The sequence below is a fragment of the Silurus aristotelis genome, assembly GCF_946808225.1.
Source record: "Silurus aristotelis genome assembly, chromosome: 1".
NCBI lineage: Eukaryota > Metazoa > Chordata > Actinopteri > Siluriformes > Siluridae > Silurus > Silurus aristotelis.
This window is the reverse complement of record NC_139574.1, coordinates 35,536,280-35,552,900: the sequence shown is the minus strand read 5'-3', so window position 1 is coordinate 35,552,900 and position 16,621 is coordinate 35,536,280. Positions and strand designations below refer to the sequence as shown.

Below are 16,621 nucleotides of genomic sequence, written 5' to 3'. Positions count from 1 at the left end.
ATTAATTTATTTTTTAATTTGTTTCCACAATAAATAAATATTTATTTATTTACTTTGACATTTATTTGTTTGTTTGTTTGTTTCAACTTTTTTCATCCTCTGTAGATATCTGTGTGAAATGGAAAAATGTATAATAAATAAATGTATTAATACATTTTTTTATTAGTTTATACAGAAACAATTAAACAAATGAATAAATAAATAAATAAATAAATAAATAAATAAATAAATAAATAAATAAATAAATGTGGAAAATACCGAATTAGTCCAAATATAGGCTTTAATATATAGGCTATATTTAAATAGCTGTATTTATAATAATTATGCATAATCGATGATATAATTATCGTTTATGCATAATTACGTAAAATCATTCAATATTATTCTATAATTAATAATATAATTATAAAATAATTTAGAATGATTTGACATAATTAGGCTATATTATGCCAACAAACAAAGAAACAAATAAATGTGGAATTAATAAATTAATTAATAAATTATAATAAACAAATATACATTAATTTTACAGTCTTTTTTTTTTCTTTACCAAAACGAATGTATTCATGTGTTTCTTCTTCTTCTTCTTCTTTCGGCTTCTCCCATTAGGGGTCGCCACAGCGGATCATCCGTCTCCATACCACCCTGTCCTCTATATCTGCCTCTTTTACACCAACTACCTGCATGTCTTCCCTCACCACATCCATGAACCTCCTCCTTGGCCTTCCTCTTTTCCTCCTACCTGGTGGCTCCATCTTCAGCATTTTTCTACCAATATAATTCATGTCCCTTCTCTGCACATGTCCAAACCATCTCAATCTCGCCTCCCTCACCTTGTCACCAAAACATCCTACATGGGCTGTCCCTCTAATAAACTCATTTCTAATCTTGTCCATCCTCGTCACTCCCAACGAAAACCTCAACATCTTCAGCTCTGCTACCTCCAGCTCCACCTCCTGTCTTTTACTCAATGCCACTGTCTCTAATCCATACAACATCGCAGGTCTCACCACAGTCCTATAAACTTTCCCTTTCATTCTTGCAGATACTCTTCTATCACAAATCACTCCTGTCACTCTTCTCCACCCACTCCACCCTGCCTGCACTCTTTTCTTTACTTCCCTAACACACTCTCCATTACTTTGCACTGTTGACCCCAGGTACCTGAACTCCTCCACCTTCTCCACCTCTTCTCCCTGCAACCGCATCACTCCACTGCCCTCCCTCTCATTCACACACATGTACTCTGTCTTACTTCTACTGACTTTCATTCCCCTTCTCTCCAGCGCGTATCTCCACCTCTCCAGGCTCTTCTCAACCTGCTCTCTACTCTCACCACAAATCACAATATCATCTGCAAACATCATAGTCCAGGGAGACTCCTGTCTGACCTCGTCTGTCAACCTGTCCATCACCACTGCAAACAGGAAAGGGCTCAGGGCCGATCCTTGATGCAGTCCAACCTTCACCCTGAACCAGTCTGTCGTACCTACTGCACACTTTACTGCCGTCACACTGTCCTCATACATGTCCTGCACCACCCTCACATACTTCTCTGACACACCTGACTTCCTCATACAATACCACAACTCCTCTCTCGGCACCCTGTCGTACGCTTTCTCTAAATCCACAAATACACAATGCAGCTCCTTCTGTCCTTCTCTATACTTCTCCATCAACATCCTCAAAGCAAATAAGGCATCTGTGGTGCTCTTCCTCGGCATGAAACCATACTGTTGCTCACAGATGGTCACCTCTTCTCTCAGCCTGGCTTCCACTACTCTTTCCCATAACTTCATGGTGTGACTGATCAATTTAATTCCCCTGTAGTTACTGCAGGTCTGCACATCTCCCTTATGCTTAAAGATCAGTACCAGCACACTCCTTCTCCATTCCTCAGGCATCCTCTCCCCTTCCAGAATCCTGTTAAACAATCTGGTTAAAAACTCCACTGCCATCTCTCCTAAACATCTCCACGCTTCTACCGGTATGTCATCTGGTCCAACCGACTTTCCATTCTTCATCCTCTTAATCGCTGCTCTCACTTCCTCCTTACTAATCCTATCTACATCCTGCTTCACCAACTCCACATCCTCCAACCTTCTCTCTCTCTGATTTTCCTCATTCATCAGCTGCTCAAAATATTCCCTCCATCTTCTCAACACACTCTCCTCACTAGTCAACACATTTCCCTCTCCATCCTTTATTGCTCTAACTTGCAGTACATCCTTCCCAGCTCGGTCCCTCTGCTTGGCCAATCGGTATAAATCCTTTTCTCCTTCCTTAGTGTCCAACCTCTTATACAGTTCCTCATATGCCTTTTCCTTGGCTTTCGCCACATCCCTTTTAACCTGCTGCCGCATCTCCTTGTACTCCTGCCTACTTTTCTCATCACTCTGTCGATCCCACTTCTGTTTTGCCAACCTCTTTCCCCTAATGCTCTCCTGCACTTCCTCATTCCACCACCACGTCTCCTTGTCTTGCTTTCTATTTCCAGATGTCACACCAAGTACTTTTCTAGCTGCCTCCCTCATCACTCCTGCAGTAGTTGCCCAATCATCCGGCACCTCTTCACCACCACCAAGCCCCTGTCTGACCTCTTCCCTGAACCTCACACTACACTCTTCCTCCTTCAGTTTCCACCATCTTATTCTTCTTTCAAACCTTACTTTCCTCCTCTTCTTCTTCGCCTCCAAAACCATCCTACAGACCACCATCCGATGCTGTCTAGCTACACTGTCCCCCGCCAACACCTTACAGTCTCCAATCTCCTTCAGGTTGCATCTCCTACACAGAAGATAATCCACCTGTGTGCACCTTCCTCCACTCTTATACGTCACCCTATGATCCTCCTTCTTCTTAAAATACGTGTTCACCACTGCCATTTCCATCCTTTTAGCAAAATCTACCACCATCTGCCCTTCCACATTCCTCTCCTTAAAACCATACCTACCCATCACCTCCTCATCACCTCTGTTCCCTTCACCTTCATGCCCATTAAAGTCTGCCCCAATCACCAATCGTTCTTTCCTAGGTACACCATCTACCACTTCATCTAATTCACTCCAGAATCTTTCTTTCTCCTCCATCTCACAGCCAACTTGTGGAGCATAGGCACTGATGACATTTATCATCATCCCTTCAACTTCCACCTTTACGATCATCACCCTATCAGAAACTCTCTTCACCTCCACTACACTCTTACTGTACGCTTCCTTCAGAATCACCCCTACACCATTTCTCTTCCCATCCACACCATGATAAAACAGTTTAAACCCACCTCCAATGTTCCTGGCCTTACTCCCGTTCCACTTGGTCTCCTGAACACACAACACATCTACCTTTCTCCTCTCCATCATATCAGCTACCTCTCTCCCTTTACCTGTCATAGTACCAACATTTAAAGTACCAACCCGAACCTCTATTCTCCTACACTGCTCCTTTTCCAGCCGTCTCTGTAGACGCCTTCCTCCTCTCCTTCTCCTCCTTCGGCCAACAGTAGCCCAATTTCCACCGGTACCCTGTCGGCTAACGATACCTGTGGCGGTCGTTGTTAACCCGGGCCTCGACCGATCCGGTATGAAATTCTCATTTGTGATCCGCATATTTGATTTGGCACATGTTTTACGCTGGATGCCCTTCCTAACGCAACCCTCCCCATTTACCCGGGCTTGGGACCGGCACTAAGAGTACACTGGCTTGTGCCCCCCTAATGGCTGGGTTGAATGTATTCATGTGTTTATTTATCATTTTTTTCAGCATGTATTTATTTGTTCGCTTCAGCAGGTATTTATTTACTTCTGTGTTTGCTTATTTGTTTGTTTTTTTTGTTTGTACTTTTTGTCATTTTCGGTCCTCCATAGACATCTGCGCACGTGTGTGTGTGTGTGTGTGTGTGAGAACAGCAGTGTTATATAATCCACCTTCCACGCTTGGAATGCTATACAGCTCCGGCGTGTTCTGAAACGCTTAGCCAAGCACAAGCGCAGCATGAAAAAGGAAATGAAAAGAAAAAAAGAAGAAAAGAAGAAAAAAAAAACATCAGAGTTGAATTAACACCTACAGTGTTAAACGCTTCCTGTAAGTGTTCACTGATGCACCAGCAAGTCATGACAAACAGCAGCCGCCTCACATTAGCGGCTTTTCTTCCTGCCTTTGTGCACTTTTACTTCGCTGTACCGGCACGTCCAGGCCTGCTGTTTCCAAAAACAAGTTTTATACAGACTTCATGTCCTACTTCTCTTTCTCTTTTAAAAGTTTAAAGCAAAAATAAAATGGGAAAAAGCATAGTTCCCGTTCCCCCCATGCTAAACTCTAGATGAAACCTCAACGAAATAAAAATGTATGATGCATAAATATTAATTCAGAGCCTTTTGTCATGGCGGAATTCAACTTTTTAATAATTAAGCCTATTTTTTTCTCCCCAATTTCTCGGAAGAACTACGTGCTGGCGTAAGCAGTTCATTTCTCAGCGATCTGTTGAAAAGAATCTGCCCTTCCCCCACTCCAACCACACCATTCACACAGGTATAACCTGTGAGAGATCTTGTCTACTCGGACACAGATGACGCAGCGGCGCATTGGGATGGAATTGACACTCCCAGAAATAAATAGTAGTGTCGTGCAATGAGGTCAAGGGGGCAGACAGAGGCAGATTTACACATACACAGTACGGGTGGTCTTTGAGTTACAATGTTGCGACTTAAATTTTTCAATGACAACAGCGTTATGACAAAATTGTTCAAATATTGTAAGGCACACTTAGCAGCGTATATGCGGTACGATACGTTGGGACACTGCCAGCAGGTATGCATCTTCCGCCTTGTGAGATGCCTTACTCTCGCCAGCGGTTCTCAGAGTCCACGTGCTCGCTGCCACATACATATAAACTGTACAGTTGATACATTATGGTACAGTAAATTGCTCTGTTTTGCTCAATTATGTACTGTATTTTGTTAAATTATTAACAAATTACAGTACACTACCCCATACTGGTCAACATTATTTAAGACTCCTGGGTTGCCAGGATCGGTCAAAGCCCGGGTTACCAACGACCGCCACAGGTATCGTTAGCCGACAGGGTACCGGTGGAAATTGGGCTACTGTTGGCCGAAGGAGGAGAGGGAGAGGAGAAAGAAGTCTACAGAGACGGCAGGGAAACGAGAAGTGGAGGAGAGTGGAGGTTTGGGTTGGTACTTTAAATGTTGGTACTATGACTGGTATGGCCTTTCCAAATTATGTCTCATGAACTGAATTTAGCAAAGGTTGCCTCCACTCAAGCTATAGAAACATCTCAAGGATGATCAGTGGAAACTGGATGCACCTGAGCTCAATTTGAGTGTCATGGCAAAGACTGTGATTTTTTAATTTTTAATAAATTGCAAAGTTTTCAACAAACTTCATTTAGGTTGTCATAATAGGTCATTTCTTTGTTGAATTTTAAGGAAAATATTGAATTGAATGTTGGAATAAAGCTGTAACATAACAAAATTTGGAAAAGGTGAAGCTTTGTGAATTTTTCCAGATGCATTGTAAACCCCCAAATAGATTCACTGATCTAAATTCAAAATACCTTGCAATGTTATTCAACTAGACAACGTTATTAGGCAATGATATTTATAGTATTTATACAATCAGTACTCAGGCTCTTGGACGCCCCCGTGTGGCAGGGGTAATGACTGCCTCTCATAATACTTTTTTATTATAGTTTTTATATCTTTTACGCAGTTATTTAAAATGTTACCTAGACTTTAGAAGGTGACGGCATGAAAACTAAATTTCTATTGGTGAGAGTCACACAAATAGTTTCACACAGTGAAAAGACTGAAGATCCATAAGGTTATATTGCAAAATCATTGGGAGCTTAGTTTATTAATGCATAAAGAAGAAAATGTGGCCAAAAAAAAGTACAGGAAAAAAGTAACAGGAAACAATCGGAAACAAAAAAAATAGATAATAGAAATGAAACAATTATTAAATATTTTTTCTGCATGGTCTGGTACCAAATGATCCATGGCCTGGTGGTTGTGAGCCCTGGCTCATTAGGGATACATTTACAAGTTAAACTTAGGCACTAACATATACATTTGTCTCTGTTTTGGGACAATGTCCATCGTTAAAAGCTTTTTTCAAATAAAACGGAATTAAAATAGTCCCACAACGTGCTTATTCCTCTGTGTCTGTGGTGAAGCAGAGCTATCTGCTTCTGCACTTTATTATACCTTTGCAGGGAATTACAGCCAACACTAAAAATGATAACCATAAAGAAATTGCATTTATAAGACAGAACCCGAGAGAAAAAGCTGTTTTATTTTGTTCTGGTTTTATATATCAATTATTTCAGCAACGATTTTAGTATAGGGACAATTCAGCAGCTCTGTGATGACATTATATAGGAATATATATTATATATAGGAAAAAAATGACACTTTGGACACAGTTTTGACATGTTCACTTAGGGTGTACTCACTGTTTTTGCCAGTACTTAGACAATAATGGCTGTATGTTGAGTTATAATCTATACTGCTATACAAGCTGCACATTGACTACTCTAGAGTATATCCAAGTTTCATTTCTTGATCCTTGGGAACATATATATATATATATATATATATATATATATATATATATATATATATATATATATATATATATATATATATATATATATATATATATATATATGTGTGTGTGTGTGTGTGTGTGTGTGTGTGTGTGTGTGTGTGTGTGTGTGTGTGTACACGAATCATACTATACAAAACAAAAAAAGAGTCAGTGCAGGCAGGTGAGGCAGTGCCTCGGCTGTCATATTCCAATAAAAACAGTCTAATAAATAAAATGAGAATACAGGTAGCGTGTAATGCGATACGACCACCTTCACTGTCGCAAGCAGGGTTTTTTCCTATAGCAGGTAAGGTGTTCATGTCATGCCTATTGAATAACACTCGAGGCTCCTCCAGGCCCCGCCCCCCGCCGTCATAAATACTCAGAGCAAACTTTCGCTTCAGTAGTTGATCTTCAAACCCCCGAGGAGGAACATACTGTAGATCCAGCTAAAATGAGGTTCTCCGTCCTGCTCACCGCGGTCCTTCTCGCTCTCCTGCACAGCAGCACAGGTAAAAAAAATATTCAATAACCACCAATAGCAATTAAAGAAAGCTTTTCATTTCACTTTTCTGATTCTGATGTTTATATTCAAACAAGAAGCAATCAAACATAGATTTCTGCAATTTTGTTTCAGAGATGAAAAGTTTTATGGGGAACAAAATGAATGTTAATAATAAACAAATATTTACATATCACAAAGCAAAATAAGGTGCAAGTGCGTTTGAAGGTTATTGGGACATTAAAAAGACAAAAACACACACACACACACACACACACACACACACACACACACACACACACACACACACACACACACTCTCTCTTTCTCTCTCTCTCTCTCTCTCTCTCTCTCTCTCTTTCTAATATATATATATATATATATATATATATATATATATATATATATATATATATATATATATATAAAATATAAGGAATAATCCAAAGTTTTCAGAAAACTTACTAGTAAATTAAAAAATGCTTCCTCTTTTTGAGAAAATTAAACCCACGTTAAATTGGAAGGTCAAAATGGGAAGAGAAACTTCAAATGTCACTGAGTCATACAAAAAAACTTTGTGTGTGTGTGTGTGTATGTGTTTACAGTCTTTACATTTTGTTCTCAACAACAAGCCAGAAAGCACCTAGGTTTTCCCCACGCTTTCCATATCACACTGCGCCATAACAAAGCGTCCAGTTCTGCTTCCTGTTTCTGTTTGAACAGCTGAACAAGAATATGCCATTTTACTTCCCTGTTTCTACAAAAAAAAACACTGAGGATGGGGAATTCATACCGAATTTGAAATGTATAATGTGTATAATGCATTTGTTAAAAATAAATAAATAAATATGTAGAGGTTTGACATGGGGAAATGAAGAGAATATTGGGATTTCTCTTACGTATGTGTGTATGTAGAGTATGTAGAGCACACTATACTAAACTATACCCTAATATTCTTTTCAATTTGTCTTCTGCCCGACACTCGCACTGCAACAAGTCCACCATCTCATCTCTCGCAGAATCCGAACAGCCAGTTACACACATGACTGTGCTTTCATAATGCAAATCCCACAGGCACCTTGAGGGCACAACCGCCTGAAAGTTTGGGAAGTTCCCTCAATTGTTTTTGCCGTAGCAATTTGCGAGGACCTCACAAAGCTTTTGGAAACATATCCTACCAGCCAAAACAGATGAAAATGTGTTGTTTGGATACTAAAAATAAGCATTGTTCATTTTTATGAACATTACAGGTCCAAAGCATGAAAGTCAAGCATGTATTTCATTTCTATAACGAAGCGAACTGTTATGAAACCTCCTCTGTGTCATGCCTTGTAATGCAACTTCCCTTGTGGGGCAGCAGTGTAGTAACTGGGAGTAGAAAAAAAATAATAAAATGGCTTGAAAGTATCCCACTATGTCAATATTGCGAATCTTTCTCACAGGTCTTTTAATTAATACAGGATTAATACAAGCCTTTGGATTTATTTTTTTGTTTGATGTATGATATTGCTTAACAGCAAACAACATTTTAATATTTGAATACGGATGAAAAAAGTCCATTGTATTTAGTAAACAAGGTCCGTTTACTTTAAAATGAGCGCACCCGATTCAATTACTCTTAAATCAAAACAATCTGACAGACTCAATATTGTCGTTTTAATGCAAATTTAAAATGCAAATGTAAAAATGAATCATTTGATAATAGAATGTTGCTGCAGACATCAGGTTATAAATCTCTGGTTCTGTGTAAATAAGCATTGCTTTATATTGACTGGTAAAAAAACATTTTATTATGTTTAATATTTTTGTTATGGTGTATGATGTCCTCATGTGTTCGCCTGTGTGTGTGTGTGTGTGTGTGTGTGTGTGTGTGTGTGTGTGTTCTGCAGCCTCTCTGTTCGTGAAAGGTCCTACCGAAACCGTCCTAGAGGGAGATAGTGTGACTCTGGAATGTCTGGACTCGGATTCTGAGCACAATATGACTTTGGTGTACTTTGAGAAGATGTCGAGGGTGAGCGCAACAATGCTTCAGTAGTAAAATGTGTGCATCATCGTGTACTACATGTATATCGCTTTAAACACCGGGAAGCATGACGAGAAGTGCGCTGAAGTTTTATGTAGCGGAACGGCTGATCTGAACAATGTCTTCTTCACAGTAGGAGCCGGTTCGCTTGAGGTGACTGGTTTTCGTGGTGATCCAGGATTACCTGAGTCTAATCCTAACTGAGAAAAGAACCAAACAAATGCAGCAGAAAGGGGTTTAGTTATTAAAGAAAGCTGTCCAGAAGAACGGCCTGGGCAGATGCCAGGGAACAGTGTGTGTTTTAGGGGGCTATGGAGGCCACATTTATCACTTTGTTTAATTAACACATCACAGCAATCGGTCTTGGGAGGATTCGTGGCATCTGCGATCACGGCTCTGAAACGGTACTCGGTCACGTTGGAACTTGATGTTCGTTTATTCTACGGTTCTGTGTTCGGTAAATCTGTCGAACATCCTTGAAAAAAAAGCCTGCGGTATTATTTTAGGGATTTTCAAGTGTAGTCCGGGGGGCGTTCTTTGGTCAATACCTTTTGTGATCCGTGTTATGACGCTCTACTAAAAATGTCTTCTTTTTGCAGCACTTTCAGATGTGGCATCGGTTGGATGGGTACGGATACGGGTACGGACACTATTACCGCCGCTGTTTCTGGAACGACTTGGACGTGATGAGAGAAGATGGTCGTCTGATTCTTATGTTGCCAAGAGTGCAGTACTGGTATTCTGGAATGTATCGCTGTGTGTCATACAACACCTCTGACCTGAACAACTCATCACTGCCTTTTAAGCTAACAGTGCACTGTGAGTTCGTTTCCTCTTTTTTTTTGCTAGCATTAAATCTCACACTGACATTGGCTGTATATCCAGTATATCTTCAGCTGAATTTTTGTGAATATAAGCATTATTTCTAGACATAAAGACAAAATGGCAGGTGTGTGTGCACAGATGTGAATGCAAATAAGCCCTGGGAGTCATGTGACTGAGCCGGCATATGTACAAAAACCGGTCAAGTCCTTACTTATAGATCGTATAGTTGTTTGTTATATATTTAACATTGATATGATCCAAGTTTGAAGTAAAATATGTTTCCGTATTTTTGCTCAAGCAACACGAAAACAATAGAGATGATTTCGCCAAAAATACGCAACTTTGGTGTTAAACCCATAATGCGGAACAGGTTTGTCGAGTCTCAGGTTGTTTACCATGTAATTACAAAACATGGGATTAGTCGCTGATGTAAGATACAACATGACATGTGTGGCAAGTGTAGCTAGAGTTGAAAACAGTCTTTTCTGGAACTCTATTGCTTCTAAGAGCTGAGGCCGAGGGAAAATGATTGTTCTTTCAGGATGACAGAACCGGGCTTGCTATCGAGTGGCGGTTATGCTCTGTCTATGAGCGAGTCGATAATGGTGGCTTATCAGAAAAACGCAGTGGGGTAGATGGAAGGATTAATGGAACGGGTCAATACACACATATATGAAGAAAATACCCATTACACGTATTATTATGGCGAGCCAAGGCTTTATAGACCATAATTATTATTTCTATTGATCAGTCTCTGAGCTGTAAGGTCTTTGCTGGAAGGCCAGACTTTTTCACTGCCTGTAGAGAAACCCTCGATGCTGAATAAGAGCATGATCACATTACACTCGAGCGATTCTTCTAGTTCTTGTGTAATTATCAGTTTCATTTATGAAGTAAATGAAAAAGTATGACTGATCATTTTTCTCTTCCAGTCTTTAAGGCTAGCGTGTTGCTTTTTTCAGGACGCAGTGCGTCATTAGAACCGTTAAACAGACGTAAGCGGGCTTTACATCCAGACCAATTTCGCTGTCACCGACAAGAAAAACACTTTAGCTGTTTGGTCACGAATTTGACAGCAACTGAATTTAGTGCAATTTTGACCAAAGGCAGCTGAAGTTCTTTCATGGTATCAGAAATTTCGAGTTCCAAATGCAAGCATATGTACGACCCTCGTCTAAAATCAGCCAATACGAGGATAACCTACTTTAAAATAGGTGACACGGCAACTAAAAATACTGTAGTGGCAACAAAATGGCAAAACAAAAACAAGACCAGCTAATTGGCAGTGAAACCTCCCATATTATTTGAAGCTCAGTGTTTACGTGACCCATTTTTCTGCCCGGATTCCTTTGATCGTATTTCAGATTTTTATCATATAATTTGTCACGCAGAGCAACTTATCGCACAATCTGATGACTGCTGAAAGAACAGGCATGAGAGGAAGGTACAAACTTTCCAGTATGCAACATAATATGTTCCAGTACATGTTTTTTTTGTTGTTATTGACTTAAGAAAAAAAAAGAGAGAAAGTGGGTCACATGTACTTTACAGTACAGTGAATTTCTTCTGGGGTCAGAGCGCAGGGTCAGCCATGATACAGCGCCCCCGGTGCACAGAGGTATATAGGCCTTGCTCAAGGGAGCCAAGCAACAGTAGGCGATACTGGGTTTGAACCCCCAGTTTCAATATGTAAAGTGCCTTTCCATATTATACCTTTATCATTTTAATCTATTGCTTTTTTTCCTCAGATATGCGAGAGGTCTCAGTGAGCAGACCCAACACCAACGTGGTCTCTCGCTACCTTGCCCCACAGGATGACCTGCGTATACGGATAGGGGAAGACGTGGAGCTGAACTGCTCTACCACAGCCTCTGAGACTCCTCAGTACTCCTGGCTCAAAGAGGTAACAAAAAAAACCATGTATGAAACCTTGAATGGTGTTGTAAAAGGAATACGTTTGCTGGGAATGTTTATAGCAATGAGGTAGGGTTTTTTTTTTCTTCTAATATAGAATTTTTTAAAATCAGGTAGTGCTTGTGTGTCTGGGTTTAAAATCAGAATCGTAATTTGAAACCCAAGGTTTCCATCGTTAGTAATTCAAATGTAAAGAAATGCGCCTGAAATACAGAGGAATTAAGGTTACCAGCGAAAAAAAAAAAAAAACACCACAGTGATCTTTGTAATGGTCTTGTTATCGCAAGAGTAAATAGTAATAGGAGCCCTGTGGTAGCGCTTTATTAAGACGTAAGAGCTATGCTGAACGCCATCAGTGGACGTGACCCGAATTCTTTTGCTTGGCGTCATCGGAATGTAATTCGGAATACCATTATAAAAATCGATGACTAGAGCACCATGGCAGCATGGAATCTGGACGACCGAATCACCGATTAACACGACCGGACTCATCGAGTTTATTTAATGACTTGCGTGACAGATATCCATGGTTTTATGTCAGAAAAAAGAAAAATAAACTCCCTTTATCTTATGTGATGCACACTACTGCAATGCACTCTCACACTGTATGTACTGTACATTACTGTTCGGGCAAATGTACTGTATATTGTGGTTTTCTTTCATCTGTATTGTCTGTATAGTTTTGTATATTCTGTATTGTTTTGTATAGTCTTGTCTATCTTGTCACCAACCTCTGAAACCAAATTCCATGTGCATGCCAACACAATTGGCCAATAAACCTGGTTGCGATTCCAATTTATATTTTGTTTGCAGAGTCAAAAGCAGCCTGAAAAATAATTCGTAATAATTCTAGCAGTTTCTATAATGTAGGCCTTTTTTTTTTTTGCTTTCCTAATGACTACAATTAAAAGGGTAATTCTGAATCTTTAAAACATTAAAGGGAGAAGACTGGATGGTTCCCTCCAGTACGCTGAAGCTGAAGCAAGTGAGGGAGCAGGACAGTGGGCAGTACACCTGCACGGCTCAGCACCCATCTGTGAGCTCTCTCTCCAAGAAACGCACCATCCACATCACTGTCCTCCCAGGTCAGTCATACAATAATAAAAAGAAATGTTTGATAAGCCAACCTGATGTTCATGTGTATATTTATTAATGTGACTATGATGAGTGTTTGGCACCTATAATTGAGATGAATGCCTGGGTAGAGCTTTGAATGGATAGAGTGTGCGTAAAATCGTTTAAATAAGTTATGAGGAAAGAAACAGCAGAGGTATAATCCACTTTTGTGCCTCACAGAGGACGCCGCATGGTACGAATCGACGACTGGACGCATTTTTCTCATCATGGGTGCGTCAGTAGGGGTTCTCGCGATCATCGTTTTCTCCATGACGGTGTTCTTGTGCAACCGGGCCAGACAGAACAAGAGCAAGGGGCCGATGTAAGTAGCACCCATTCGTTTGTAGGTGTTTGAGATACAGGTGATTTGAACAAATGAGTTTCGTTTATCTCTACTAACTCCTTTTGATTCGTCACTTTTAATGCCGAGTCAAAGCATATGTTCCAGGGAAAAAAACGGGTTCACCCATCAACAGTTTTATTTCATTTTTTTTTATTATTATGTGCTTGATAAACAGGATTTCAAGTAACAGGGTTTTGGCATAGAGTAAGCAAATACACAAAATGTGGTTAATTAGCACCCATAATAACTGATTTGGAGACATGAATGACTTTCGGGTTTCCTTCAGATCTGTTTTGAACACTCTTGTCGTTTCAAAGTGATTTTACCAGTCAATTTCACATTAGACACTAACGGGGAAAAAAAAAGAACTCTTTCAATCCCCTGAGGTTTGTGTGAAATATGAAATGTGTGGAATAGGAAAATACTGTCTTTAAGACTTTAAGCACAGAACATTTTATTTCACATTTTGTCTTTTACATTTGCTGTAATAATAACATCTACTCTTCTGGGAAGATGTTCCACAAGATTTTGGCGTGTGCTTGTGGAGATTTGTCCTCATTTAGCTACACGGTTGTTAGAAAGTCAGGTACTGATGTAGGTGAGGTGAGGAGGCCTGGGGTGCTGCCAGTCTTCCAGTTCATCCAATGGTTAATAGGGTTATGTTCAGAGCTCTATAGCGGGCCACTCAAGATTTTACACTCCAATCTATATAAACCTATAAACCTATATGGAGCTGGCTTTGTGCACAGGAGGATTGTGATTTTGAAATAGATTTGGGTCTGCTCTCACAGCGAAGGACACAATTGTGTCCATCATATGTTGTAGTTTGAGGAAGAACCACATATAACTGGTGTTCCAATACTTTTGTTTTAAACGAACATTTGAATCTTATGGTCAGATGTTCTGTGCCTGATTGGATATGAAACATACAAAAAAAACATTTAGAAGCACTTTACCGTTGTTTAAAATGTTGTCTTATTTTACTTTATATAAATCTTTAAAAATCAGGTGAACACAAATTGAACCCCAAATGTTGAACAACCTCTTTGTATAGGTGTATCAATATTTTACTCTTAATATATATTGTTACATGCATAGCCAATGCTTCACTCGTATACCACTTGAGGACCGAGAGTCTTGTTCTATTAGTAATATTTACCCACTATGAAGTTCTTATGAGGGCCAATAGCACGCAGTGTCTGTTCCTTTAGCATTTCATTACATTGCAGTGGTATCCCAGAAGACCAGACTCTGTGCCTCTCTCACTACTGTGTCTCTCTCACTACTGTGCTTCAAACTCCTTCTATTCCATTATGTTCCTTCGTATTCTCTCTATTAAATGTTATTTTTTAATAAACTGCTCCCTTTCAGTCTGTTCCTTTATTTTGGTCTCTGTTTCTTTTCCAGTGATGACCACTCCCAGAAGAAGCCTATCTACAAGAACAGCGTGGAATCTCTGACTTCCACCGCTGGAGACAAACAGCCATTGGTGTAACGAGTGAGATAGAGAGGGAAAAGAGGAGAAGAGGTGAACAGGGAGCGTTGAGGTTTTGGAGAGAAAGAGCCTGCTAGATTGGATGAGTAAAACCCAGGCCGTGAATTGAATTAAAGACAGTAGGAAAAAGGGTGTGGGGAAAATGCTAGACAGAGACGATTGTTTTGTAATAATGGCTTCAATTTTAGCAGGTTTGCAGCTGTACTCCTCAACAAAAGCTAGCAATTTTCTCTCGATTGATTTCACAACCAAACTAAATTGAGATTCACGCTTGTTGTCAAAAGCAGGGAGCGACTATGCCGGTGTGAGCTTTAAATCTCTGATCTTTTTTCGAGATATAATCCCCACGCGAAGCCTTTCCTATTAGTCATTCTTCTATCCTTGAGTTGTAAACAAGTCACTTTCTCTAGCGCCGTTCTGTTCGACAATCATTCTCGTGTGCACAGTATAACTTTAGGTGAAGAGTTTATCCTTGTCTTCTCGGTTCTACTTGACAGCACCTTTCGCAAATGACACTGTAAGTCTAGATTATGAAAAAAATATGATTCGCACTTTAAATCTTTTGCACTATCATTCCTTTGTACTTTTTTGAGGTTAATTGCATTAAAACTCTTTTCAAATACATAAAAAAAAATGTTTGTTGCTGTTTTAATCTGTGAAAGAAAAGCCTCATATCTTCATATCATCAAGAGTTCAGATCCTTAGCCATGGGGAAACCGAGCAATACTGGATGTACTCTCTAGGTCTGGGGTGTCCAATCTTTTCATTTGCAGATTTTCATTCCAACCAATCAAGGGCCACCCTGATAGTCATTGAAAATGCACATCATTACATTTAAACAGGTAGAATTTGGGATGGACTTGCTTGGTTGGAATGAAAACCTGAATCCACACCAGCCCTTTGTGGGAAAAGATTGGACACCCCTGCTCTAGGTGGAAAGGATGGCACAGTCTTCATCTCTGCCAATCACAGCAACACTGGACAATCATGGGCATTTGTGAGATCACGTATATCAAAAGAACACGCCTACTTCTAAATCTCAAGCTAATGCAAGCAGCAGATTGGAAAACAGCTGAAATGATTAAATGAGGATCAAAAAAATGAAAAAGAGTGGAAAATATTTTGAACTGTGTCTACACTTGTAAAAATAAATATGCTGTATTGGCATAATTGTAGCTGAAAAGAATTGACAGACATGCAGAACATGTGAAGGCGGTAAGGTGAAAAGGTAATATCAAGTTGACGTGAAAATGGAGAAGACAAAATGCAATCCTCCTTGATGCCATGTTGAGTAATAAGAAGTCATCAATCAAGAAACCTGATATATATTTAGGGGGAAAAGCCACAGGTAGCCTGCAGCACACTATACACAATACATTTTACACTTAGATGTACTAATGGTCACTTATCATTCACTTAGTGATAGACAGTACCAAAAGAGGATGTAGGAAGAAATAGAACCAGTACCTTACCTTATATTGTTCATTTACCTTTCTGGAATTTTGCAGAGACTCTTATCCAGAGCAGTTAAGGGCCTTGCTCAAGGGCCCTAAAGCAACTGCTTGGTGATTTCTGGGATTTGAACTTATGACCCTTTGATCCAAAGTTCAATGTCTTATTTGCCACGATGAAGAGATAATCAGTGTGATTCACTTCACCTGTCAGTGGTCATAATGTTATGCCTGTGTATAGTCCCATGAAGGTATGTTCATGATTACCCGAAATTCCAATATACTTATATTTCCTGGACACCATGCAGTCAACTCAGTCACCACTACAGCTCAGTTTCAAGTCATCCTC

General features: G+C 39.7%; 2 protein-coding genes across 2 annotated transcripts in view; one reads left to right on the top strand and one right to left on the bottom strand.

Moving 5' to 3' along the window:
- Positions 1-16,621, bottom strand: part of LOC310723663 (uncharacterized protein) — a 122,486-nt gene that overhangs the window by 75,202 nt on the left and 30,663 nt on the right. The window lies entirely within an intron of this gene.
- LOC310724513 (uncharacterized protein) lies at positions 6,967-15,506 on the top strand. The gene is made up of 7 exons (XM_083538656.1): positions 6,967-7,115; positions 8,995-9,116; positions 9,728-9,947; positions 11,702-11,856; positions 12,808-12,952; positions 13,164-13,305; positions 14,734-15,506. Exons 1-7 carry the CDS (start codon positions 7,058-7,060, stop codon positions 14,819-14,821), a joined length of 930 nt encoding a protein of 309 aa, XP_083394782.1. The 5' UTR covers positions 6,967-7,057; the 3' UTR covers positions 14,822-15,506.

Bases quoted from the DNA above. Each gene is read 5' to 3' on its own strand.
- LOC310724513 (XM_083538656.1), top strand. From the start codon at position 7,058: ATGAGGTTCTCCGTCCTGCTCACCGCGGTCCTTCTCGCTCTCCTGCAC. The intron at 9,948-11,701 runs GTGAGTTCGTTT...TTTTTTCCTCAG, and splicing joins TTTTAAGCTAACAGTGCACT to ATATGCGAGAGGTCTCAGTG. The intron at 13,306-14,733 runs GTAAGTAGCACC...TTTCTTTTCCAG, and splicing joins AACAAGAGCAAGGGGCCGAT to TGATGACCACTCCCAGAAGA.